The 26393-nt window shown below is 34.4% G+C and overlaps 3 protein-coding genes, 1 long non-coding RNA gene and 1 pseudogene across 4 annotated transcripts; 2 read left to right on the top strand and 3 right to left on the bottom strand.

Moving 5' to 3' along the window:
- Positions 1-308: 308 nt before the first annotated feature.
- Positions 309-1931, bottom strand: LOC109156526. Its single transcript, XM_019304378.1, has one exon. The coding sequence runs from the start codon at positions 1929-1931 to the stop codon at positions 309-311; it is 1623 nt and encodes a 540-aa protein (XP_019159923.1).
- Positions 1932-3891: 1960 nt separating this feature from the next.
- Positions 3892-9396, bottom strand: LOC109156570. The gene is made up of 8 exons (XR_002050052.1): positions 9257-9396; positions 8660-8751; positions 8420-8468; positions 7619-7690; positions 6972-7071; positions 6472-6571; positions 5626-5701; positions 3892-4231 (listed from the first exon to the last, which is right to left on the bottom strand). It is a non-coding gene; the product is annotated as an uncharacterized LOC109156570 (long non-coding RNA).
- A 5602-nt stretch (positions 9397-14998) lies between these two features.
- On the top strand, positions 14999-22951 carry LOC109156525 (annotated as a pseudogene).
- Positions 17356-19013, top strand: LOC109156569. Its single transcript, XM_019304423.1, has 2 exons — positions 17356-17404; positions 17604-19013. Exon 2 carries the CDS (start codon positions 17635-17637, stop codon positions 18868-18870), a length of 1236 nt encoding a protein of 411 aa, XP_019159968.1. The 5' UTR covers positions 17356-17404; positions 17604-17634; the 3' UTR covers positions 18871-19013.
- A 60-nt stretch (positions 22952-23011) lies between the features above and the next one.
- On the bottom strand, positions 23012-23642 carry LOC109156523. Its single transcript, XM_019304377.1, has 3 exons — positions 23465-23642; positions 23073-23332; positions 23012-23020 (listed from the first exon to the last, which is right to left on the bottom strand). Exons 1-3 carry the CDS (start codon positions 23640-23642, stop codon positions 23012-23014), a joined length of 447 nt encoding a protein of 148 aa, XP_019159922.1.
- Between the last annotated feature and the right edge of the window lie 2751 nt (positions 23643-26393).

The following is a 26393-nucleotide window of genomic DNA, read 5'->3' as shown; positions in this document are numbered from 1 at the left end:
GTAGTTAAAATTCTATAAAGATATGTGGGTTAGAGTTCTATTGAGCTTTGAAATATAAATTGATTTTCTACTTATCTTTTTATACAGTAAATACTGTAACAATTTTATAAAGATATGTGGGTTAGAGTTCTAACAATTTTGATGTAGTTAAATTTCTAATCATAAAATAAGTGGAGGTCGAAGGCTTCTAATCATAAAATAAGTCTACTACATGCGTTCCTACACTCTTTCTATTTTGAATTTTGTATTTATGATTGTCCTTCAATCTCTGTAGAATTTTTTTTTTTTTTTAAATATATGGTGCTCCATTAAAAATAGGCCGAAATAATATCAGGTGGGAGTAAATCCGAGTACATAGGAACGGACTGTTGATAAGCCGTAGTAGCTAAAGCATGAGCTAGATAATTGTCTAATCTAGGACTAAAACAAAACGAACAAGACTGAAACAAGGATGCAATACGTCTGCAACTGTCAATGGCATAGCCTAGATACGTACGCAACCCAACGGTTGGTGTAGTAAGATAGCGGTGCAGTGTCAAACAATCTGTGTATATCTCAACATTCTGTTCTCCCCGATCTTTCAACCACGATAGAGCTTCTTTACATGCCAGCGCCTCAGCCATAAGTGGTGAGGAGCAATTCCGGAGTGGTGCGGTGTACGCCGAGACATAACCCCCATCCGTGTCGAGTAGGACTGCCCCAACCGCAGCACGGCTTGTTTCTTGCATAAAACCCCCATCCACTCGACAAATTCTCCTCGGCAGTCCATGTGACGGTTCGGCAGCATAGGCTTCGGTGCCATGCAGTTCGGCATCCTCCTGCAGCAGGGCCGGCTCGGGTAGCAGCTGGGCGGCACGGGTCATGGGCAGTGGATGTGCCCGTGTCCACGCTAGCTTGGCGGCAGCGGCGGCTTTTAGCACAGTCTCCGGGCGCGGTAGCGTCGCCTCCCAAACCGCCCGATTCCTTGCTCTCCATATATTGTAAAGAATTGCTGCTGCATATAACATCCCATCAGAGTCTAGAATTTTTAGAAGTTCACCAAACCAAACATGAAAAACATTTGTGACTATATTGGGGATTGTAAGGTTAGATTTGTCCCAAATGTTTTTTGCAAGATCACACAACACTAAGGCATGCATTGTGTTCTCATGAAATATTCCACACATGGCACATCGTGGGTCCACATCCACCCTCTTCATAAGCAAGTTTGTAGTGGTAGGCAATATATCACTAATAGCTCTCCAGAGAAAAATTCTCCATTTTGGTGGGATTTTGAGTTTCCATAAGGGTAGCCATTTAGTAAATGTCTCATTATTTTGTTGATAGTCCCCAACTACTAGCCTGTATCCACTTTTAACAGAGTACACACCTCTTGGGTCCCCATGCCAGTACCAGGCATCATCATAATCCGGGGAGATGGGTATTCTCATAATATTTGCCACATCATCAGGTTGAAATAAATCTGTTAAGATTGAGGGATCCCAAGTACCCGTGTGTTGATCAATCAACCTTGCCACTCTGGCTTCCTGCAACTGTACTGACATTTCCGTTTGTGTCATAGGGTCATTCTCATCCAGTAACCAGGGGTGGGTCCATATAAGTGTAGTCTCCCCGTTACCAATTATGCGCCTGACCCCACCACAAACTATACTCTTTGCTGCCATGATGCTTCGCCAGCAGAAGCTGGGATTATTTCCCATTTGTGCATCAAAGAAAGTTCCTTTCGGGAAATAACGAGCCTTATACACCCGTGCCACTAGAGATTCAGGTTTAGTCAACATTCGCCATGCCTGTTTTCCCAGCATTGCTAAATTAAACGCACGCAGATCCTTGAACCCCAAACCCCCATACTTCTTAGGGACACACAACTTGTCCCATGCCTTCCAATGTATTCGTCTGTCAGTTCCAGAATCCCACCAATACCGATTCATAGTTCTTTCCACCGCCGTACACACTGATATGGGTAGCAAGAAAACACTCATTGAAAACGTGGGCATAGATTGTACCACAGTTTTCAGTCTCTGTAGAATAGTTTCCTACAATTGTGTATTCTTTGTAGTATATATTGCTCTATGTACTCAATAAATAGATTGTTTACTTATCTTTTTATACTGTAAATACAATAAATTGATTAATTTACAACTATATTCACAACAAATTAAATTAATTCAGTATATAGATAGACTCAGATCACTGGTCACCCAATAAATAAAATCTCAAATTCAGTACTCTTTATACTATAATTTTCTCTCTTGAAATGGAACAAAGAGATTGTTATTTAGTCAATTGAGAAATTATATCTAATTTAAATGAGTCCTAATTACCTATACTAGCAAGCAAGAACAAAGTGGCTTAAAATACAAATAGCAACACCCATAGAAATAAATAACAATTCAATTCTACCTATCTTTTTATACTGTAAATACAATAAATTGCTTAATTTACAATTATATTCACAACAAATTAAATTAATTTACAACTATATTCACTAAATTGATTAATACTATAATTTTCTCTCTTGACATGGAACAAAGAGATTGTTATTTAGTCAATTGAGAAATTATATCTAATTTAAATGAGTACTAATTACCTAGCAAGCAAGAACAAACTGGCTTAAAATACAAATAGCAACACCCATAGAAATAAATAACAATTCAAATAACAACTTAAAATACCTCATAATGTCCTTGACTTTGATTTTGATCATTGTAACTGAGTAACTGGTTTTGATTATGATTATTGTAACTAAAAAATCTTCTATCTAATTATCCATGGCTTATAGATTGTGTGATACACTGATACATATACATAACACACACACCCCACATATATATAGATCGAGTCATATGAGTTCAATTTGTATTCTCTGCTGCCCAAATAATCAGTAATTTCATCTCACAAACATCAATATTGACTAATTATTTAAAAAACTATGTATTGAAATTATAAACTTAAAAATATGTATTGAAATTATAAACTTTAAAAAAAATGTATTGAAATTAGTAACTTAAAAAAAATGTATTGAACAAAAAATATATATATTCAACAAAAAAAAATTATTGAAAATAGAAACTTAAAAAAAATATTTATTGAAAATAAAAACTTAAAAAACATATTGCATAAATAGTTAGGCATTAAAACAAACGAAAAAAAAACAAACAAAAAAAACAAAAAAAAAAAACAAAAAAAAAAAACAAAAAAAAAAAACAAAAAACCAAAAACAAAAGTAAAACAGTGACGGGGTTCATCTTTTTTTTTTTTTTCAATTTAATATTTTAATTAATTAGATTTTGAATTAAAATATTATTAATTACACCTCATAAATGAGGTTTGACCAATGTGGTGCAAATAGCAAAATGAACTCTCATTTGACTATTTACATCACCTATGTAATTATTAAAAGTTTTCACCTTTTTACAATTTCAAGATACTTTATACTCACATTTGATCAAAGGGTGGTGCAAATAGCAACACCTTATAAAGAAAGTACGTATATTATGCTCATATTTCGAAAACACACAAATAAATAAAAGTAATGTATTTTACTATGATACCTTTTCATCGCATTAAAGATAAGTTTGTAATTATCTAACTCTATAATAAAGCAAGAAGTTTTGCCAATCATTGTTTCCCGCCCAATGAAAATGACGCAGTTTTGGTTTATTGATATTTATCCATCTAAGAGGTTATTTGTTTTGCGCGTGTTATGTGATTATGCATTGGTAGTACGCACAGCCGTTTTCAAAAGGCAACTATTCGTATTAACTTAGCATACACTCCTTGGTTCCCAAGGAGTTCAATTAATGTAGAACTCTTTGGTTCCCAAGGAGTTCAATTAATGTAGAACTCTTGGAAGTTTAAACAAAATAAATATTAGAAACGCATCAGGCCTACAATTTCGAAGATACATGCAAGTAAATAACAAGAGAATATTATATATATTACACGGAATATGCAGAGTTGCAATCTGCAAATACACATTCAATGAGATGTGCGAATTCCAAAACATTGGCTGTTGCTCAAAATCAATGGTAAATTTGAATTATGAACCTGTATAAATACCCTGGTTCTTCATGGCAAAAATCCTTCACACATTAAGTTCAGTTTACTTCCTTTTCGAAATAGTATTGGTCTGTCAAGATGCCAAGCATGTTCATTGCTGTCAAGAATATCAAGCCGGAACACCAGCTCAGGGCAATCCGGGTGAGAGCAGTAAGGGTCTATGAAGTGCCTGAGAAAAGGGGAGAAGGGCAGGCCAATAAGAGCATGGAAGTATTGTTCCATGATGAAGAGGTAGTGTTCTTTATTTTCAACAAATCATATTCATGCTATCTACAAATCTAATGGTCTATAAATGTGTATAAATTTTTTTTAGGTTTTTGCCGGGGAGACTACATTCATGATATGCTATCTACTAACCTAATGATCTTTTGCTGTGTAAAATTTTTTGTCTATTTTATTCACAGGGAGACTACATTCATGCCAGTATTATTAAAAGGACATTGGAAAGTATAGAGATATAATCAAAGAAGGGAAAGTATTTGAAATCAAGAACTTCATGGCTTCTACAAACTACTATGTCTACAAGATTACAGAACATGACTTCCTAATCAAATTCAACTATAGAACACAAGTGAAGGAGATACATTCTAATGGCTTTCCTTGCAAAATGTTTCGGCTAAAGAGTTTTTTGGCTTTGAAAGATCCTGCTGATGTGAATGACAAGGAATTGATTGGTACTATCTTTACTTTTTTAACTACTAATATCTTCCTTAATCTATTTTTAGTAGTGTTTTCTAATATTTTGTTAAATTGGCAGATGTGATTGGAAGGTGGTTGAGGAGGAAACAAACAGTGATGCAATCTCTGCTCTAAATTTTTTTTTTTTTTATGATGGTGGCTAAATTGGTTTACTGATTTTGTTAATAATAGGAAGCCTCTATTGAAGTGGAAGTTAATAGTCCTGCCTCTATTCAAGCCTCACAAAATGAAGTAGATGACAATGCTGACAACTCAGGAGATATTAAAAGGTCACTTTTGGATGAGTTTTCATCATCCAAAAGTAGGAAGAAGTTGAAGGAAGCACAAATTAAAAAGGAAAAAATGTAATTGTGACCTTGGTTGAAACTGATTGTTGTGGACCTGCCCTATCCAGACTTAAAGACTGATTTTTTTGTTCTTATTATGGTTTATTTAATCCTGATGATCTCTAAACAATATTTTTAGTTCTAATCCTGTTGATCCCTCATTATTAAAGATTATTTTTGGGATATTTTCTAATTATGGTTTACTGTCTTGATGAGACATTGTTACCATATTGCCTAACTCATTGTTACCATATATTGGTGCCTCTACTGCTACTATTATAACCTGTTTTGCAGATTTTCTAACTTCCATTTCAGGTGATTGGGAAGGATGATCAAGGTTCAAGGTTTTAAAATGCAGAAACAAGGGACAAAATTTGGCAAGGAACTTATACTTTGTAGATGTAGTTTTGTATAGGTTCCATTAGATATTAAACTTCTCCTATAAAACTGTGTAAAGATACTAAGAACATTGAATGGCAAGTATAACCTCTTAGAACTAAATAACTTGTGCCTAAAATATAAAGATAGGTTTACTCACCTATTTGCAAGTTCTTCTTTTACTGTGTTTGCAACTCTCAAATCCAATTTTGGTCCATGCTGGTGTCCACCAAAAACTGCTAGCACATATGAAAATGAATTAATACACATCACTTAAGTGAAATCTTTGTAATACAAAATAAAGTTAACTAAAATTAACAATAAAATTGTTCAACTTCAGAATCTAAGTACTAATCTTAGGTTAAGCTTTCAAAGAATCCATATTGAGAAACAAACTACTAATCATAGGGTAGTGCCTGATTCTTAATCTACCAAATCTATTGGTTCCAATAAAGCACAGTAGCATAGAAACACTCAATCTGTTAGAATATCCTTAAATTAGAAGAAATACTTTGATACTACACCTAACTTTAATCTGCTGTGATATAGAATAAAAAAAAGCAATTTTTTAAAAAAATCTAAGTCAAAAAAATTTGGAAAACATCCTTAACTTTTGAAATATTTTTAAATGTGGTGCAATTTAAATAATACAGTAAGTACTGCTCTTAGGTTAAGCTTCAGGAATTATTTATGTATCTAAATAGTTTTATTACTCTACCAAAGCTCTTAATTGTTCTATAGAATGACTTATATATATACACTAGAAGACTGATAGCTGAAACAAAGAATTCCAAAAAGTATTGGATTAATGGTATATTCATCCAACAATCAAAGAAAGGGCCAATTTGAAGTATATGAACTGGGTCTAAAATTGAGGACAATTTGTTAACAGAATTCTGTTTAATTAAAAGTTTCTATTGCCTTGCAAACTAAAATGAACAAACTTACAAACTATGCAATTATATGCATAATCTAAAGAACAGGAAAAAAAATATAAAATCTTAACCTATTTGCTTAGATCCCCATGCTGCTTTTAGTTTCTTTGATTGATGTCTTATTTTCTGCTTGATTCTCTACAATTCCACCAGAGCTTGGGTTATTCCATCCTCAACAAAATAAGACAAAGAAAAAAAAAACAGGTTAGAAATTGTATCACTGTATTAAAGAACAACACCAAAAGGAAAGGATACACTGGCACAAAAAACATTTTTAGAGATATTTATAAAGGGAAGGATACAATAAAATTTAATGTTAACTTATCCTTAATTGTTCTATATAATGACTTATATACAACAATTAAATACACTAACTAATGCAAATTGGATACTTTAAGTTACTAGAAGACTGATAGCTGAAACAAAGAATTCCAAAAAGTTTTGGATTAATGGTATATTCATCCAACAATCAAATAAAGGTCCGAGTTGATGTATATGAACTGGGTCTAAAATTGAGAACAATTTGTTAAAAACTAATCTAAAGTCAGGAAAATAAATGTAAAATGTTAACCTATTTGCTTAGATCACCATGCTGCTTTTAGTTTCTTTGATTGATGTCTTATTTTCTGATTCATTGTCTTCAATGTATCCAGAGCTTTGGTTATTCCATCCTCAACAAAATAAGAAAAATAATAAAAACAGGTTAGAAATTGTGTGTCCAATATTAAAGAACAACACCAAAAGGAAAGGATACACTGGCACAAAAAAGATTTTTAGACAATTAGAAGCAAAGAAGCAATGTGTTCAATATTCTACAAACTTATATACAGAAATTGAATAAAATGGAATTATTGGGCTGTGAAGTAAAAACTAATCATTCTTAGGGAAAGTAAAACATTCTTTAGATATTAAATATAATTGATGGCCAGCTATCATTACTATTAAGAGAAAACCCTTCAGTTCCACTTCGAATCGCAAAATCATTGAAAAAATATAAATTTGCTACAATGAACCAATCTACTGATAGCTGCCCCATCTAACTACAAAAATAGTTTTCCAGTTTGAGACCTCAGCCAGAGAGACAATTGACATTAGCAGTTGCAAGTACACACAATAGACAGTGCAATGAAGAAGATTACTAAGTCAACAATTATAGGCATCAAAAGGAAACCAAGTGAGCAAAATAAAGGTAAGTTCAAAACTTATCTTTTTTCATACTTTAAATGAAGCTTCATTTTTGCATCCCTATTGCTTTCCGATTCTGTTTATGCTCTCCATCTCCTCCAATAACTCCAGTATGTCCATAAAAAAAAAATAGATTAGAGATTACAGTATGAAAAATAGATTAGAGATTACTCCTCAAAAAGTAGATTATAGGTGAGTGTTTGTGTGAATAATAATATATTTATAGCATTTAGCACATGAAAAAAACACACTTAACCGTAACTTCTCAATCTGGTGTTTTTAGAGCAGCATTAAAAATAACACGATTTAGAATCCTAATTGCGGTGAATCATACAAATCTGAAATTAAGAGATTTTATCTATGAGAATCGATCTGCATGCTTAACTATTCTTACTAAGGAGAAGAGATTACAGTATGAAAAATTGATCAATTTCGAATTGGACAACAGTCATGCATAAGAAACCCTAAACGAATTGACTGAAAGATGGAAGCATACTAATTAGAATGCTGTAATTTTTTTTTATTTGAAGAAATAAAGAGTATTTTTTTTCATTACAAACAACAAAGTCTATTTTAAGCCTAATACAAGAAATATTGTAGTACAACTAATCATGCATTGAGAATTATACCAGTTACATACTGTCAGTACAACTTAAACAGTCAAAATTAATGTATATACTCAACAGATTTGTGTAAAAATTCATACACATAGATAACTATTGCATAGCTAAAACAAAAAAAAAAAAAATTATCAATGCATTGAGAGTTCTACAAGTTACATACTGTCCTAGGTCTTAAAAGAAAATGAATAATGAGCAGATTAGGAAAACTTACTTTCGTAACTGAGGATGGATTGCATAAACTTAACACTGTAGAGCATAACCTGTAAATATAATTAAGATATCATATTAAGTAACACAATTACTTTTTACTATAAAATTAAAGTAGAATCTTTAATCCAATAAAAACAAGAGAGCTTAATATAAGTCCAAGGGACAAGAGAGCTTAATATAAGTCATACTTAATTTAAAGTTTAAGTATGAAAAAAAGCATAATGTTAAAAATAAGTATTACTTAATTTAAAGTTTAAGAACACTTACTTGACATTTCAAGTGCCAAGCCATTTGAACCTCCTTCAAATAAGCCATTTGGTCCCTGGAAATATACTGTTACAAAATAGTAGTCGGACATTAATAAGCCATAGCAATTATTAGTTTTCAATAGTACTTAATGACTATTTTTCAATAGATCTTTTTTTTGTTTGTTTGTTTGTTTGTATCAGTACACAACATGTATATGAAATCTAGGTTGAAATTAAACAAATCAATGTAGAAGATACTTAGCTTTCTTCATGCTCGAATGTATGAAGCTACTCATTCTGCAAAAAAAAATTTAAAAAAAATCCACCATCAACAACAATCAACACATTTAATCCCCACCCAAGTACTGGAAAAGTTAAATAGATTAGCCTAACAACGCATGCATTGAAAAATTTAAAGAAAAAAAAAAATCCTAGACAGACAATTAAGTGAACCTAATGCACAAATCGGGTAAAATCTTCATAGATTATGTCTTCTTAGACTTTAAATTGAAGAAATTCATAAACATAATCTACAAATGCTTGGCTAAATTAAACGAATTAGATAGATTTCATAGAAGGATTATACTTACAACGATGATGGTAGCAGCCTTCGTCTTCACTGTTAGCTTAGATTTATGGTAGTATGATTGCCAAATTTGTGATGCTTGAACAATGATTGCATCACAAATCTGAAAAATCAAGTAATATAGAGACATAGAGGTAATAGATAGATAGATGCAGAGAGAGAGAGCGATGGTAAGGAAGAGAAATGTGTGGGTGAGATATTCCGGGTAAGAAATGAACACAAAGCTTCCTGACCCTTCATTTTTGTTTTATATATATATATATATATATATATATATATATATATTGAAATGATATGTGTGCACGTGTAACCTGCATAATAAATTTGACATTTGAGGTGTAATGCATATATTATTTATATATATAATCTATATTATATATTACACACACACACCCACACCCACACACACACACACACACACACACACACACACACACATATATATATATATATATATATATATATATATATATATATATATATATATATATATATATATATATATATATATTTGTATATAGAAATATATAAAAAAGTTATAGAGATTAATTAATAGATAGTGTTTATATTAGAGATTTTTATATAATATATAGTTTGTACTATTTCAATTTTTTAAAAATTTTATTTAATTGTGTCTGTAGAAAATGAACCCGTATTTGTTTATGGACAGTTATATGATGCTGTATTCAGATTAAGTAACTCAGACGGTCTTAAGATATTAATTTGTGGCGAAACATAAAATAATTGTACTTACTGATGTAGTTTATAAAGAGGTTTTTTATAATTTGTAATTTAATTTTTTCTGCCAATAATATTTTTCCTTTTTTGCACAATAACACTTTATTTTTATTAAAATTGTATTTACCCCGTGCATCGCACAAGACAATATCTAGAAAAATACTAATTATGCTCCATATGAGAAAGCAAAATACTAAGTACATACCACCAAAGTTAAAAAATAGGAAAAAAAATGTGATTCAAAAGGCATAGTAAAATAATGATTTAAGGAACAGAATCATTTAAACCCTTTTGTTAAATAGAAAGTCTACATTGTACGTAGCTGTTTCAAGTGTTAGTAATCCAATAAGTTTAAAATTTTTGATTTGTGGCGAACATGTACCATGTCTAAGTACGGCTAAAAAATGTTATGTCCAAAAGAAGTTTTCAACAATGTGTAATAAAATTTCATAGTTGATCATTTCAAATTTATTAGTTTTAAAATTGTATATTTTTTCATCTTATTATATTATACGAAATATTATATATATATATATATATATATATATATATATATATATATATATATATATATATATATATATAGCTGTGCATCACACGGGTGCAACTACTAGCTCTATAATAAAGCAACAACTTCTTGCAAATCAATTTACCCCCAAATAAAAAGCTACCGTTAAGAGCCATAAGACAATTACAATTGTATTAAATGCTATTCACACACTTGGTTGCAAATTCTGAGGAGGCTTAGCCGAAATAACTCTTGGTTTTAAGAATAACTTTTGACAATTTGTTAAATTAAACTTAATATATTAACAATAACGAAGAGGTAATAATCTTGAATGGTTTAATGGATGTTCTATGATTTATTGTTGTGGAGTAAAATAGTATTTACATTATAATCATATTTTATATTAAAATATTAAAAGTACTTTTAATACAAAGTCTTAATTTATGAAAAAATAAATTGTTTTAGTAAAGAAATAAAATTTGGTGTAATGGGTTGGAGATAGAAAAAAAAATGATATAAGAATATACAAGGAATATTCCTTGTGGTGTAAAATTTGGTGCAGATGCTTAGAGATGGCAATCGTTATTGTGTGGACTATAGTCCACAGAAGCTATGTGGATCATATTTTGTATGTTATAAAATAATGTATATTTAGTACAAAAATAATGTACTTTTAGAATATTAAAAATGTACTTTGTATTCAGAGAAATTACATTATTTGAATACTACAAATATATTATTTTTATAATGTACATTCGGTACAAAAATAATGTACGTTTTAATATATTAAAAATGTACTTTCTTTTATGGTCCATACAACACTATGTCAACCATGGTTCACACAATAATTTGCTTAGAGATAGTTTTAGGGTTAGGAGAAAACATTTTATTAATTGTTTTATTGGGTTCGGGTTATGTGCTACATTATTGGATTAGTTTTGGGTCAGATTATTTAGAAGAAAAAAATGAAAGAAATAAAGTTTGACCCAAGAATTTATTATATTTAGTATATTTGTTTAGTAAAAATTATAAAATAACATTGGTGTAATGGATTGGAGATGTAAATAATTTGATGTAAAAATATACTGAAGCGGTTTGGCGTCTATTTGGTTTTGATATACAGCTTAGGGCGCCTTCAGTGGAAAGGTTAAGCTTTCACCTTTCTAATCAACAGAGTGTGATATTTGCAAATGATGATGCTGTTGAGAACATTGCTAATAGACCTACTATAGCACAGAGCATGTTTTTGGAATGGTTTGAGGCAAATAAAACATACCCTAATGCAAGAGAACTTACTTATGTTTAGATGCCAACACGATTCGTTTGGAAGAAAGACCTTAGAAAATGGTAGCCACGGAAAAAAGGGTTCTCAATCGGACGTATATTCTATGTCCCGCCAGCTACTGGAGAACTTTTCTATTTGAGGTGTTTGCTGAATAAAATCCGTGACCATGTGTTGGAAGGCCAGATCATGTGCGGTACAAATGCAGGAACCAGAGTATTGATTCCTAGGATGTCACTTACACCGTCAGATCCAAGATTGCCTTTCAAATTTCAACGAAAGCAATTTCCTTTGATGTTATCCTATGCCATGACAATCAACAAAAGTCAAGGACAAACGCTTGCTAAAGTGGGATTGTTGTTGAAAAAACCTGTCTTTAACCATGGACAACTGTACGTAGCTGTTTCAAGAGTTAGTAACCCCAGGGGTTTGAAAATTTTGATTTGCGGGGAAAGTGTACCATGTCTTAGTACGACTAAAAATGTTGTGTACAAAGAAGTCTTCAATAATGTATAATAACATTCCAGAATTTATTATTTAAAATTTAGTATTTTTTTTAAATACTAGGTTTCTTATTATTATTATTATATTATACGTAATATTCTATGTACTATATAGGTAGCCATGCATCACATTGTTTCAACAATGAAGTCTTCAACAATGTCTAATAAAATTACTATATTCATCAATGTGTAACAAAATCACAAGTTTTTCATTTCACATTTTGTGAGGTTCAAATAACTATATTCTATACTGTATATATATCATACTATATATATAGCCGCGCATCGCGCGGGTGCACCTACTAGTTCTTATTAATTAGAGGACACAGAGAGAGTTTGCAACTTTACATTTGGAAAGCGATTGATGGCATGCTTTACCACACATCACTTTTTTAATATTGTGATAGCCAAAAGACATTTTAACCTAATCTCCAATTGCTATAATTAATTAGATTTGTTGTTATTAGAGCATAAAAAATAGTAATTTTATAAATTTATAATGATTATATATATATATATATATATATATATATATATATATATATATATATATATAAAATATCGTATATATATATAAAATATCGTTGCATTCATTATATCAAATAAAAAGGTGGTGATAATATTTTTTTTAAGGAAAAAATGGATAACGTAACTTTATCTTTCAATTGCCAAAATATAAATCGCATTGTAAAACATACAATTTTTAATGTCGTGAGTTACAATATAATATGCTTTGTAAAATTGTACTTTCTTTTTATATACTTATAGTAAAAAATAATATACAAATTTATAGAATACAATAATATTGTAATTCACGATATTATAAAATTTATATAATAGTTTGTTTGGTTGACAGGAAAATATTTTTTTTGAGATTTTTTTTAAAATTTGAGTTAAATCGTATTTTACCTTATTTGGTTAATGGAAGAATTTATTCCATAAAAAATAAATAAATTTATTGCTCTCTTTTAATATTTTATTTTCCACACTTTTAAGAGAATATATATATAAATTCTTATATTACCATCCACCAAAGAATAGAATAAATATTTCAAATAATTTATTTTTCTTAGAATTTAAATTCATTTTTTTTTTTTTACAAACTAAACGAGCTGTAAGAATTTTTTCACTTTTAGTCATCGACTATCATTTTTTTAAAATAATATATTTGAATTTGAGTTAGTACCTAAAATGATCAATCGACTATAGCGAAATTCACAAATTAGTCATCGACTATCAAGTTTAGCAAATTAAGTCTTCAACTATTCAATCCTTACTCAATAAGGTCTTCAACTATTCAGTTCTTACTCAATAAAGTCCTCAACTATTCAATTCTTACTCAATAAGGTCCCCAACAAAAGATTGATTTGTGAATTATTGAGTAAGAATTGAATAGTTGAGGACTTAATTGGTAAAATTGGTAGTCGATGACTAATTTGTGAATTATGGCATAGTCGATGGACCATTTTGGGTATTACTCTTATTCAAAAAATGGCGGGCCTACTATATTGTATTTATTTTTCTCCAATAAAAAAATAAAAATATATAATTAAGCCAATCATATTAACTACTTGAGGGATTTATCGACAAAAAGAGTATTCAGATCACACAACAAATTGAAGTGGAAAACTATCTCGCAATGTCCTTATTTGGCAATCAGCAGCTCTTCAATATTAGTATATATTTAATATTTTATGCACTAATTTTTATTTGCTCTCCCTTATGTCACGTATTTGGTTTCAACTATACCTATACAATTATTTTATTGACAATTATAATCAATCTTGATTATATTATATTGCATTTGTAAATTTAGAATTGCCTATTTAAAATACACAAATTTAACATTCAATTATCTATGAATAAACAATTCCAATATAATCTTGCCTTAATATACTTTAAAATACTTCCATTGGACATTATCCTAATCGCGCAATTCGCGTAAAAAACTAGTAAATAAATAAAGGGAAAATGACACTTTTTTTCCCTGAGTTATATACTTATAGCACTTTTTCCCTCTCAATTATTTATGTAAGCACATTAGCCCCCTCAATTATTCTAAAAGTGGTGGTTTTTCCCCATAATATATTAAATTGACATTTCTACCCTTAAAGTAAACATTTTATTTATTTTACTTCTCCAATAAATTATTGCGTATACGTAGGGATCACCACGGTTCGGTTCGAACTGAACCAGACACTATAGCAATCGAATTAAAAGTTTCCGATTATGATTCAGATCGAGAACCCAATATTTGGATTTCAATTTATTAAAATTATGAATCAAAAAAATTTGATCCTAAACCGTGAATCGGCGGTTCCGGATCCGGTTCGCGATTTTGAACCGTCTTTATTTTAAAATTTTATTTTTTATTTTAAAATAGTCTAACTTCAACAATAAATATATTTTATTTTTTTCAGTTCGGAACATGAACCGTCCGTTCCAGTTCGCGATTTTGATAAACTCTAAATATCGAGTTTCGATTCTAAATTGTAATTGAAATATTTCGGTTTGGTTGCTATAGTGTTTGTTTGGTTTGAACCAAATTATGATCATAATTTGTTGGAGATGAAAAATAAATAAAATATTTATTTTAAGGGTAAATATGTCCATTTAACATTTTAAGGGGGAAAACATCCACTTAAATAATTAAGGGGGGAAAAGTGCTATAAATATATAACTCAGGGGGAAAAAGTGTCATTCTCCCATAAATAAATGGAAAATCATTGGGGATGCCTTAATCAAGGAAAATCAAATGAAAAGGGTGTTGGGTTAGTGGGATCCTTTTTTATTGGAAATGGTAATGTGGAAAGCCGTGTGGGAAATCTGGGGTTGGTGTGAAGAATGGAAAACACATTTCCCATTCAATAAATTGCGTGCGGAGCGTAATGAAAGCCAAGTGCATGTACATGTCCGTCTCTCCATTACTTCCGTAGGATAGATATCTTTATTCCGTTATCCCCTGAAGATCTTTTCTGATTTGGCTTGTTTTCAAACTGTGGCGTCTCTGTTTCAGCGCATTTAGTTGTAAAGGTGCCATCTTTCCCCTTTTTTCTCTGTTAATGATTGGTACTTTGATTTTGAGGCAAAGTAGTTGATAGTTTGTTACACAGATCTTTTGGTGATGTTTAGCTCCATTTAAGCTGATCAGAGGTCCCAACTTTACCTTTCCAGATTGGTTTGTTCACTTTACTGTGATGAAGAACTGTTGGGGTTTTGTCATTGTTGTTCTTGGGGAGATTGGGTTCTGGGTTTGATCCTGTGGATAATTACTTGTTGAACTGTGGGTCGTCTGGTGATGTTAAAGTGGGTGGTAGGGTTTTTGTTGGTGATAAATCAGCCGCAAAATTTCTTTCAACCCCAAAAGATATATTGGCTAATGATTTGTCAAGTTCAGTTCCAGTTCCTGATGTTTCTGAGCTTTATCAGACGGCTAGAATCTTTACTGGAACATCAAGCTTCGAGTTTTCAATCAGCCAGGGTGGCAGGCACTGGATCCGCATGTATTTTTACCCCTTTGTTTATGCTAGCTTCAACATGAGTTCTGCTAACTTCTCTGTTTCCACCCAGAATAATGTTCTGCTTAGCGATTTTAGTCCTAGGAATGTGTCGTTTAAGGAATTCTCTGTGAATGTAACATCGAGGGACCTCGTGTTGACATTTGCACCTTGCAGCAATTCGTTCGCGTATGTGAATGCGATTGAGGTTGCCTCGGTTCCTGATGAGCTTATACCTGAGGATGCCACAACCATCAATCCAGTTGGGGCGTTCCGTGGCCTGGGGTAAACATGGGTGGATCGCCTTTGGGACCGAGTAATGACACACTGGGGCGAAATTGGGTTAATGACCAGAGATTCTTGTTAAGGCCACAGCTTGCCACGAGCCTGTCCAAGATCCCGTCTGTGATTTATCATAAACAAGGAGCCACTAGAGATTCCGCCCCACCAACGGTGTATGGTACCTGCAGTAAAATGAAGGTGGATGCTGGTCAATTTCAACGTCACTTGGGAGTTTAGCGTGGATCCAGGGTTCAAGTATCTTCTCCGGTTTCACTTCTGTGACATAGTGAGTCCATCTCCTAATCAGCTGTTGTTTAATATTTATATAGATTCGTCAAATATTGCTCCAGGAGCTGCTGTTGGGAACGTTTTGTCAACTGCATATTTCCTCGATTATGTTGTGTCAACTGATACAAACAAGCTTCGATTAAGTGTTGGCCCATCTCGTAGGAGCGCTTTCGCTGATGCCTTTATAAATGGATTGGAAATCATGAAGATGAACAACTCGAAGGGCAGCCTCAGCAGTGCGGATTTTGTGCCTTCTTCTTCCAGCTCGGGCTTGAAGAAGATTGGAGTAATAGTGGGAGTTTGCGTAGGGGTACCGGTTGCTTTAGCTGTAATTATTGTTCTATTTTGTATGCACCGAAGGAGAAAACAAGAACTACTTGGGCAGTCGAAAACATAGATACCGTTATCTCTGAATGGAAATTCCCACACGATGGGAAGCAAATACTCGAATGGAACTACCATAAGTGCTGCTTCGAACCTTAGCTACCGAATTCCCTTTGCAGCGGTTCAAGAAGCAACGAACAGCTTCGATGAAAGTTGGGTTATTGGGGTAGGCGGTTTCGGGAAGGTGTACAAGGGCGAACTAAGCGATGGAACTAAGGTAGCTGTGAAGAGGTGGAATCCCAAGTCCCAACAAGGCCTTGCAGAGTTTAGAACCGAAATCGAGATGCTATCCCAGTTCCGCCACCGCCATTTGGTGTCCTTAATCGGGTACTGTGATGAAAGAAACGAGATGATTCTGGTTTATGAGTACATGGAGAATGGCACCCTCAAGAGTCACTTGTATGGCTCTGATCTTCCTAGTTTGAGCTGGAAACAGCGGCTCGAGATATGCATTGGGGCAGCCCGAGGGTTACACTACCTGCATACCGGGTATGCCAAGGTAGTTATACATCGTGATGTCAAGTCTGCCAACATATTACTCGACGAGAATTTCATGGCCAAAGTTGCTGACTTTGGGCTGTCTAAGACTGGCCCCGAGATCGACCAAACTCATGTCAGCACTGTCAAGACATGCAAGTCAAGATCATGTCCCTGAAGAAGCATAGAAGCAGTTAAGAAAGCAGTTAGCTTACATCATCTTTTTGTAACAGCTTTAGTCTTCCTTTATGCTTCCTAAGCCTGTGTATAAATAAGGCAGTTAGATCAATATAACAGTACAACTTCTTTCTTCATTCAATCAAACAGTTTCTTTCCCCTCAGTTCTTCTTCTTCTTCTTCTTTTCTTTCTTCTCTGGTTGTTCTGCTTGCAGCTTTCCAATATGGTATCAGAGCTTTGAAGCTATGGCTTGGAGAACACCTGCAGCAAACATGGTTCAACCATCAATTCCAACTGTTCCTTTACCCCAAAACACTGGTGTTGGTACAAATCAGACCAATACGAATCCTATACCCAATATCATTCCTTATGAACCAAGGGATCGATCTCCCCTACATCTGCATTCAAATGAGAGCCCCTCGTTACAACTTGTAACTGCTCAATTGGAGGGAAGGATGAATTATCATGCCTGGGCAAGGGCTATGGAAATGGCCCTAAGATCGAAGAACAAAATGGCTCTCATCGATGGCACAATGCAGATTCCCAGCAAGCGAGATCCTAAGTACTTCTACTGGGATCAGTGTAACACGATGGTGTTGTCCTGGATCCTCAGAGCAGTTTCCCCCACCATAGGTCGAAGCGTGCTATGGATCAACACGGCGGAAGGGATCTGGAATGACCTGAAGAAACGTTTCAGCCAGCAGGATGTATTCCGGATTGGAGAAATTCAGGCTGAGATTTATCAGACAAGGCAAGGTACTTCCTCTGTAAATGAATATTTTACCCAGTTAAAACTGTTGTGGGATGAGTTGTTCATTCTGAGACCTGTTCCCTCATGTGGTTGCCTTCCGAGTTGTGAATGTGGCTTGAAGTTGTCTGAGAAGATTAGAACTCAGCTGGAAAATGACATGTTGTCTACCTTTCTTACTGGTTTAAATGAAAATTTTACCAATACAAAACTACAGATTATGTTGATGAAACCCCTACCTGATGTGGGAGAAGCTTTTGCCATGGTTTCACAGCAAGAAAGGCAAATAGACATTGGATCTAACAGTTTGGGAGACAGTTTAGGAGGTGCAAATGCCTTCTTTACAAAGGTTGATGGCAAGAAATCTTTCCATAACCAGAAACAGAAGCCTGTGTGTAGTTTTTGTGGCTATACTGGACACACCATCGACAAATGCTATAAAAAGCATGGCTATCCTCCAGGTTGGAAATCAAGAAGCAAAGGTATGGGATCAGCCAATCAGATTCAGATTTCTGAGCAAGAAACTGGCACTGTGGAATCAGGTTTTCCTTTCAGTCAAGAAGATTTTAGAAGGTTTTTGGAGTTCATACAGCAAGAGAAGCCCAACAACAAACATATTGAGGCTGTTACACCTCATGTTAATGCTATAGAGGCAAATTTCATCCCAGATGCTACATTGGAAGGTAAAATCCCTGATTCTGATTTTAATTTGGCAAATTCAGGATCCTCATAGATTCTTGACAGTGGAGCCACACATCACATTGTTTGCAATGTGCACCTATTACAAACACCCAAGAAAGTGCAGGGAATATTTGTTGACTTACCTAATGGACATCATACTCAAGTATCTCACATTGGAAATGTCAAGCTATCTGTTGATCTTATCTTGCAGAATGTGTTGTGTGTACCTATATTCCACTATAATTTGATTTCCTTGGGAGAGTTGATAAAAGGATCAAACTGCAGCATCTTATTTCACTCTAACCAATGTGTTGTACAGGATCAACACCATGGGAGGATGATTGGTATGGCTGAGCTAAGGAAAGGGCTTTATCAACTTACTTTTCCTGTCAGTAATTGTTGTAAGCCAAGTGTGAATGTGTGTATCCCTTGACATGCTAGGTTAGGTCATACATCTGAAGGAAAATTAAGGTTTCTACATACTCTAAACAATGAAATCTGTAATGATACTCCTGCTGTATGTGACTATTGTCACTTTGCTAAACAAAGAAGGTTGCCTTTTCAATCCAGTGTCTCTATTTCAAATACTTGCTTTGATCTTGTCCATGCTGACATTTGGGGGCCATACCATGTTCCCACCATCTATGGTCACCAGTACTTTCTAACTATAGTAGATGATTACAGTAGAGCAACTTGGATCTACCTTATGAGAAAGAAGAGTGAAGCCAAGCAGCTAGTTCAGTCCTTCTGTGAATTGGTCAACACACAGTTTGGAAAATGTGTTAAAACTCTAAGAACTGATAATGGAAAAGAGTTCATCATGGAAGAGTTTTTCCACAGTAAGGGCATACTTCATCAAAGGTCTTGTGTGTATACCCCTCAACAAAACAGTGTGGTTGAAAGGAAACATGGACACATTTTGTCTATGGCAAGAGCTTTGAGATTCCAGGCAAATCTTTCTGAGCAGTTTTGGGGAGATTGTGTTCTCCATGCAGTTTACCTAATAAATAGGCTTCCATCTGCAGCCCTAAACAACAAGATTCCTTATCAAGTGTTGTTTAACAAGATGCCACAATATCAACACCTTAGAGTGTTTGGATGCCTAACCTTTGCAGCCATTCCTAGTTGTAAGAGAAATAAATTGTCACCAAGAGCCAGGAAGTGCATATTTTTGGGCTTTACTAATGGCATAAAGGGGTACAAGTTGTTTGATATACAGACAAATGAGGTGTTTGTGTCCAGGGATGTGTCCTTCTATGAAAATATTTTTCCTTTTCAAAATCCACAACATCATCAACCTGCCAGTTTAGTTCTACCAGCAGAGATGGAATCAGACTCTAACACTGATGAGCAGCCCTTGGGATCAACTTCTAATACAGATGAGCAGCCTCTCATACCCCCTACTGAGTCTGATCTACCTATAGTCCCACCAGTGGCACAAACAAGAGCTGATGACACTACCAATACAGGAATAGATATTATTCCCCAACCAAGGAGATCTAGCAGAACTAGAACAACACCTTCCTATCTTCATGATTATGCCTGCCAAAGTGTTGCTGCAAAAAGAACATCTCCTCATGACATTTGTAAGTTCATATCCTATGAGAACTTGTCACAAAACTATAAAGTTTTTGCAGTCAATGTCTTAGATGCTAAGGAACCAAAGACATATAATGAGGCCATCAAAAGAGATTGTTGGAAGGAAGCTATGGAAGCTGAAATTAAAACCCTACAAGACAACAACACCTGGGAGATTACAGACCTTCCTCCTGGAAAGGAACCAATAGGGTGCAGATGGGTTTACAAAACCAAGCTCAAGGCTGATGGAAGCATTGAAAGACACAAGGCCAGGCTTGTTGCAAAAGGATATACCCAAACACCAGGACTGGATTACTTAGATACCTTCAGTCCTGTTGCCAAAATCACCACTGTAAGGATGTTGTTAGCTGTGGCTGCTGTCAAAGGTTGGAATCTTCACCAGTTAGATGTTAATAATGCTTTCCTACATGGGAACCTAAATGAGGAAGTGTATATGAAACTTCCACCTGGTTTCACTACTTCCAAGCCAGGAAAGGTGTGCAGATTGGTGAAGTCCTTGTATGGCTTGAAACAAGCTAGTATGCAGTGGAATGTCAAACTAACACAAGAGTTGTGCAACATGGGCTTCAAGCAAGCTGTCTCTGACTCCTCCTTGTTTACCAGAGGTACAGCTGATGATTTCATAGCCTTACTAGTTTATGTGGATGATGTTATTCTTGCAAGTCCAAATCTAAGTCAGGTTCAACAAATAAAAGAGCATCTGGACAGAGTGTTTCACATCAAGGATTTGGGAACTTTGAAGTTTTTTTTTAGGATTGGAATTGCAAGAAACAATAAAGGCATTTCTATGACACAAAGGAAATACTGCCTAGAATTGCTTGAAGAAGCAGATTTCTTACAATGCAAACCAGCTAAAACTCCAATGGTTACATCCATTAAGTTCAGCAAAACTGTTGGCAACAAGCTTGAAGATGCCACTCAGTACAGAAGGCTTGTAGGAAAACTTCCCTACCTAACTATTACAAGACCTGATATCAGCTATGCTACTCAACAGTTATCTCAATTTCTAGATTGTCCTACTGACATACACTTGCAGGCAGCTCACAGGATCTTGAGATATCTTAAAGCAGATCCAGGCCAAGGTCTCTTCTTCTCTGCTGCAGCCTCATTAAAAATCAAGGGCTTCACTGATTCTGACTGGGCTGCATGTCCAGATACAAGGAGGTCAGTCACAGGGTTTTGCATGTTCTTGGATAACATCTTGGTGTCCTGGAAATCTAAGAAGCAAGTCACCATATCTAGAAGCTCTTCAGAAGCAGAATACAGGGCCTTAGCCACAGCAGCTTGTGAAATTCAATGGCTAGTTTATTTGCTGCAAGAATTAGGCATAAGCAGCAGTACTTCTGCTATCTTATATTGTGACAACAAATCTGCTATAGCTATAGCAGAAAATCCCGTGTTTCATGAAAGGACAAAGCATATTGAAATCGATTGTCACTTAGTAAGGGAAAAATTGCAAAAGGGAGTCTTAAAGCTGCTACATGTCACTACCTCAAATCAATTGGCTGATGTCTTCACCAAGCCTCATACTCCTATCAACTTTTGTAGTTTCAAGTCCAAGCTTGGTCTCTACAGCATGTACAGTCCAGCTTGCAGGGGGGGGGGGGGGGGAGGGGTGTCAACACATGCAAGTCAAGATCATGTCCCTGAAGAAGCATAGAAGCAGTTAAGAAAGCAGTTAGCTTACATCATCTTTTTGTAATAGCTTTAGTCTTCCTTTATGCTTCCTAAGCCTGTGTATAAATAAGGCAGTTAGATCAATATAACAGTACAACTTCTTTCTTCATTCAATCAAACAGTTTCTTTCCCCTCACTTCTTCTTCTTCTTCTTTTCTTTCTTCTCTGGTTGTTCTGCTTGCAGCTTTCCAATAAGCACAGCGGTGAAAGGTAGCTTTGGGTACCTCGATCCCGAATACTTCAGACGCCAGCAACTAAGGGAGAAATCAGATGTCTACTCATTTGGCGTGGTTATGTTCGAGGTTTTCTGCGCTAGGCCTGTGATAGATCCATCTCTGCCAAGGGAGATGGTGAACCTAGCCGAATGGGCGATGAAATGGCAAAAGAAGGGGCAGCTGGAACAAATCATCGACCCCAAACTCCTGGGGAGAATAAGGCCCGATTCCCTCAGAAAGTTTGGAGAAACAGGCGAGAAATGCTTAGCTGATTTTGGCGTGGACAGGCCCTCGATGGGAGATGTGCTGTGGAACCTCGAGTACGCCCTCCAACTGCAAGAGGCTGTCATTCAAAATGATCCCGATGAGAACAGCACCAACCTCATTGGCGACCTCTCCCCGCAAGTCAACAACTTCAGCCACATTGAAGCCTCTCCCGCCCAGGGCGAAGCCACGAACTTGGACGACCTTTCAATCTTGGATCAGAAGGTGTTAAGGACATTCTTGGAATTAAGACCTTTGTACCGGCACTTGCACCACATAGTATTTGAGCTTCTAAAACATGATCTGCCAACTTTGAAATTATCATTCTTGTACCATTGCATAACCCCAATGAGTGATCAATATTCCTTAGAAGCATAACTGGAGACCCAACTTTTAGAGTCAATGAGTGATTTGGAACTCCTGAACACCTTAATCCATTTAAAAATTCTGGAGTGTGCAAATCAGCAAGCATGTCAACATTTGAATCCGATTTACAGACCGAGTCACAACTGAGATACGTCCTTCCTTCAGCATTATTATAGTCATTCATGTATTCATTTACTGCATCCACAATATCCAATGTTGGTGCCAAAATAGCACAATCCTTTAGGTATTGAATATCACTCTGATCTCTGCGAAACATAGGGAATATGCTATCAACAATTGTAGAAATTGGATCCTCAACACAAGTTAGCACAAATTCTTCAGGAATATTTATCTCACATTCTCCATGCAAAGACTCACCAATTGTTCCATCACCTATATTAGCAATCCACTTTGCAAATTTTTCAATCTGTTGAACTTCAGTTTCTGATTGCAATGACCTTAGCCTGAGATTCTTTGTTAGCCTAAATACTTAACAGCTTCTCCAAAGATATGATGCATTGATACTTGCTCCAACAATATCTTGCCTGGTGCCCTTTGGAATGACTGGTAGAATCTGTCTGAAATCTCCACCTAACACCACAGTTTTGCCACCAAAAGTCATATCCAAGCTATTTGGATTTTTGGCACGCATGATATCTCTCATACTACGGTCTAAAGCTTCAAAGAAAAACTTATGCATCATCGGTGCCTCATCCCAAATGATCAAATTATATTGCATTATCAATTTTGCCAAAGGACTGCTTTGGCTGATGTTGCATGTTGAATCTTCATTAATAGCAATTGGTATTGAAAATCTAGAATGCGCAGTTCTACCTCCTGGTAATAGAAGAGATGCTATACCACTTGATGCCACATTTAAAACTATATCACCCTTTGACCTTAAAGCAGACGACAATGCTCTCCATAAGAATGTTTTTCTCGTTCCACAAAAAATAACTAGGTTTTAATTATGTTTCAATGATAATCAGGATCCATGGGACTTCTAGGGCATTCTCCTTCATATTTTTGAACCAACATAATGATCTTTTAAATTGTTGTAGTCGTGTCCTCATCACGTCTTCACAAGGGTAGGTTCAAAGGGTATAGTGATCCCTACCTATCCTATGCAGGGATCGACCGCTGAACACAGTTGTTTCCGATTTCAAAATACCCTGAAAATCAATTTTTCATTCATTTGGGGATCGTTGGAAAAATAACATTAAAATGACATAAAATGACATGTTAAGTGGCTATTTTGTGGTACAATTATCAGTGGGGTCCACTTCTAATTTGGGCTGGGTCAAAGTGGATTCGGGTTCTTCGTAGTGAGACGAAGAGATTGATATATTGTACGCTCAAAACAGATAATGGGTGAATGAGATATTCATTCTCAAAGTAGACCCACTTGAGTTGGAAAATGAAGGGGAAAAGTGAGCTTTTTGTCCCACATTGGTTTGGAAAAAGGATTTGACCCCATTTTATACAAGAGCTCTTTTGGAGCTTGTAGAATTGTATAGCATAGAGGCTCTCACGCGTGGGGAAGGGCGGGGGTGGGGGGGGGGGGGGAGTGCAAATCAAATTCTAACTAGAAACGAGATCGGAAAGGCTTGATTCAAGCCCGAGCTCGTGTGCGCCAGCACCTGGGGGCACGAATGTCGTCCGGAAATTGAACCGTTGTACGTTTTATCCTGGGAAACCTAGACCACAACGCTCCTTGCCTAACTCGTACTTTTCTTTCCTCCTTTTCCTTCTTCCTTGTTTTGGATTATGCTTTTAAGCAAAAATCCGTTCTCCCTCTTTTGATATATTCGTTGGATTGGACTTAAAATCTGAGGATTATTGTTCCAATTTTGGTTGATATATATTGGTATATATTTTCCGTAGATATACATGTATATATAACCTTTGGGTCCGTTTTATATATAATTGTGTGTATATATATATTTCGAATAAATATCCAATAATATTTTATATACTTGTGTGTGTATATATATAAATATTATTTTTAGGATATTAAATCGATTTTGGTTCATTATCACCAACAGCTAATTGACTAATTGACTGAAAATAGAAAAGAATAATTGGCTGAAAATGAATATGATATTACCAATTGACTGAAAATATAAGAAGAAATGAATACTAATAGTTGACTGCAAATAAAAAATGATCAATAATTGACTAATATAAAAAAATAAATGGTTAGATCATTGCATTTTAATTAAAGATGGAACGGAAAGTAAAATTGGACGAAAATATTTCAATAATAATATTTTACATCATAAATAGTACATGCATATCTTAAACAATAGTAAAGGTAAATTAAAAATGGAACGGAAATATTTCAATAATAATAGTATACATCATCAATAAAAAAAATAGAACCAAAATTAGGTAAAAATATCATTGCATATGATATTTTAATTGACTAAAAATAACAAAAGAATAATTGGCTGAAAATGAATCTGATATTACTTTTTGACTTAAAATATAAACGGATCGCTAATTCACTAATATTTTACCATTATATATTTTCATTCGAGTCACCCATCTTGATGGACTGAAGGTGTTATCTCCAGACGAAGATGGACACAATTATGTTGCTACATACTACCAATGTCGTCTACAAAGAGATTTCAATAATGTGTAAATACAATTGTTGATATTATGTGTTTTTTTAAAATGACAAAATTGCTATGTATCTAGACAAAAAAAATATATCTTCCATACAACTGAATTAAGATAGCAATTCATTGCTATAACTGTGTTGCTATAGAAAAAGCACATTTGCCTAGTTTATATATATATTTAAAAAAATACTAAACAATGATAAATAAAATCTCCAAAGTTAATGCACCGCATGCGTACATCTTCGCATTAGCTATAATTTGAGCAATTATTTGCTCAAATTCAAGCAATGATAACATCAAAACACATAAATGATCCATCCAAACCACATCTTCAATAGCACTATGTAATATTTGGTGTTCTAATTTAAATAATTATATATCAATCCAAATATTCTTAATATATTACAACACTTACCTCTAAAACATAATATAATTGGACACATTTACCTCTAAAAATTTGTCAATTAACTTTTTTTGCAGGTTACCTCCGACGGAGTCTGACTTGACCCGGTCACTGATTATGTGGCAATGATGACATGTCAATTAAATAACAAAATTAACCTCATCCTAAATATATAATTCCAAACCCTAACAGGGCGTTTGGTTGGAGGGAGGGAATTATGTGGGAAAGGAATTGTAATTCCATGGGAGTTGAATTACTGGGAATAAAGTGGGAATTTAAATTCTAGTGTTTGGTTGACAGGAATAAAATTACTGGTAATTTCATTTCCAATGTTTGGTATACATGGAAATTGAAAGGGAATAAATAGTATAAAGTCAAAAATGTCCATTATTGTTGTTAGACATTAATTTTAGGTTAAAAAATG

The sequence above is a fragment of the Ipomoea nil genome, unplaced genomic scaffold (assembly GCF_001879475.1).
Source record: "Ipomoea nil cultivar Tokyo-kokei standard unplaced genomic scaffold, Asagao_1.1 scaffold2735, whole genome shotgun sequence".
NCBI lineage: Eukaryota > Viridiplantae > Streptophyta > Magnoliopsida > Solanales > Convolvulaceae > Ipomoea > Ipomoea nil.
This window is presented reverse-complemented; position numbering and strand designations above follow the sequence as displayed.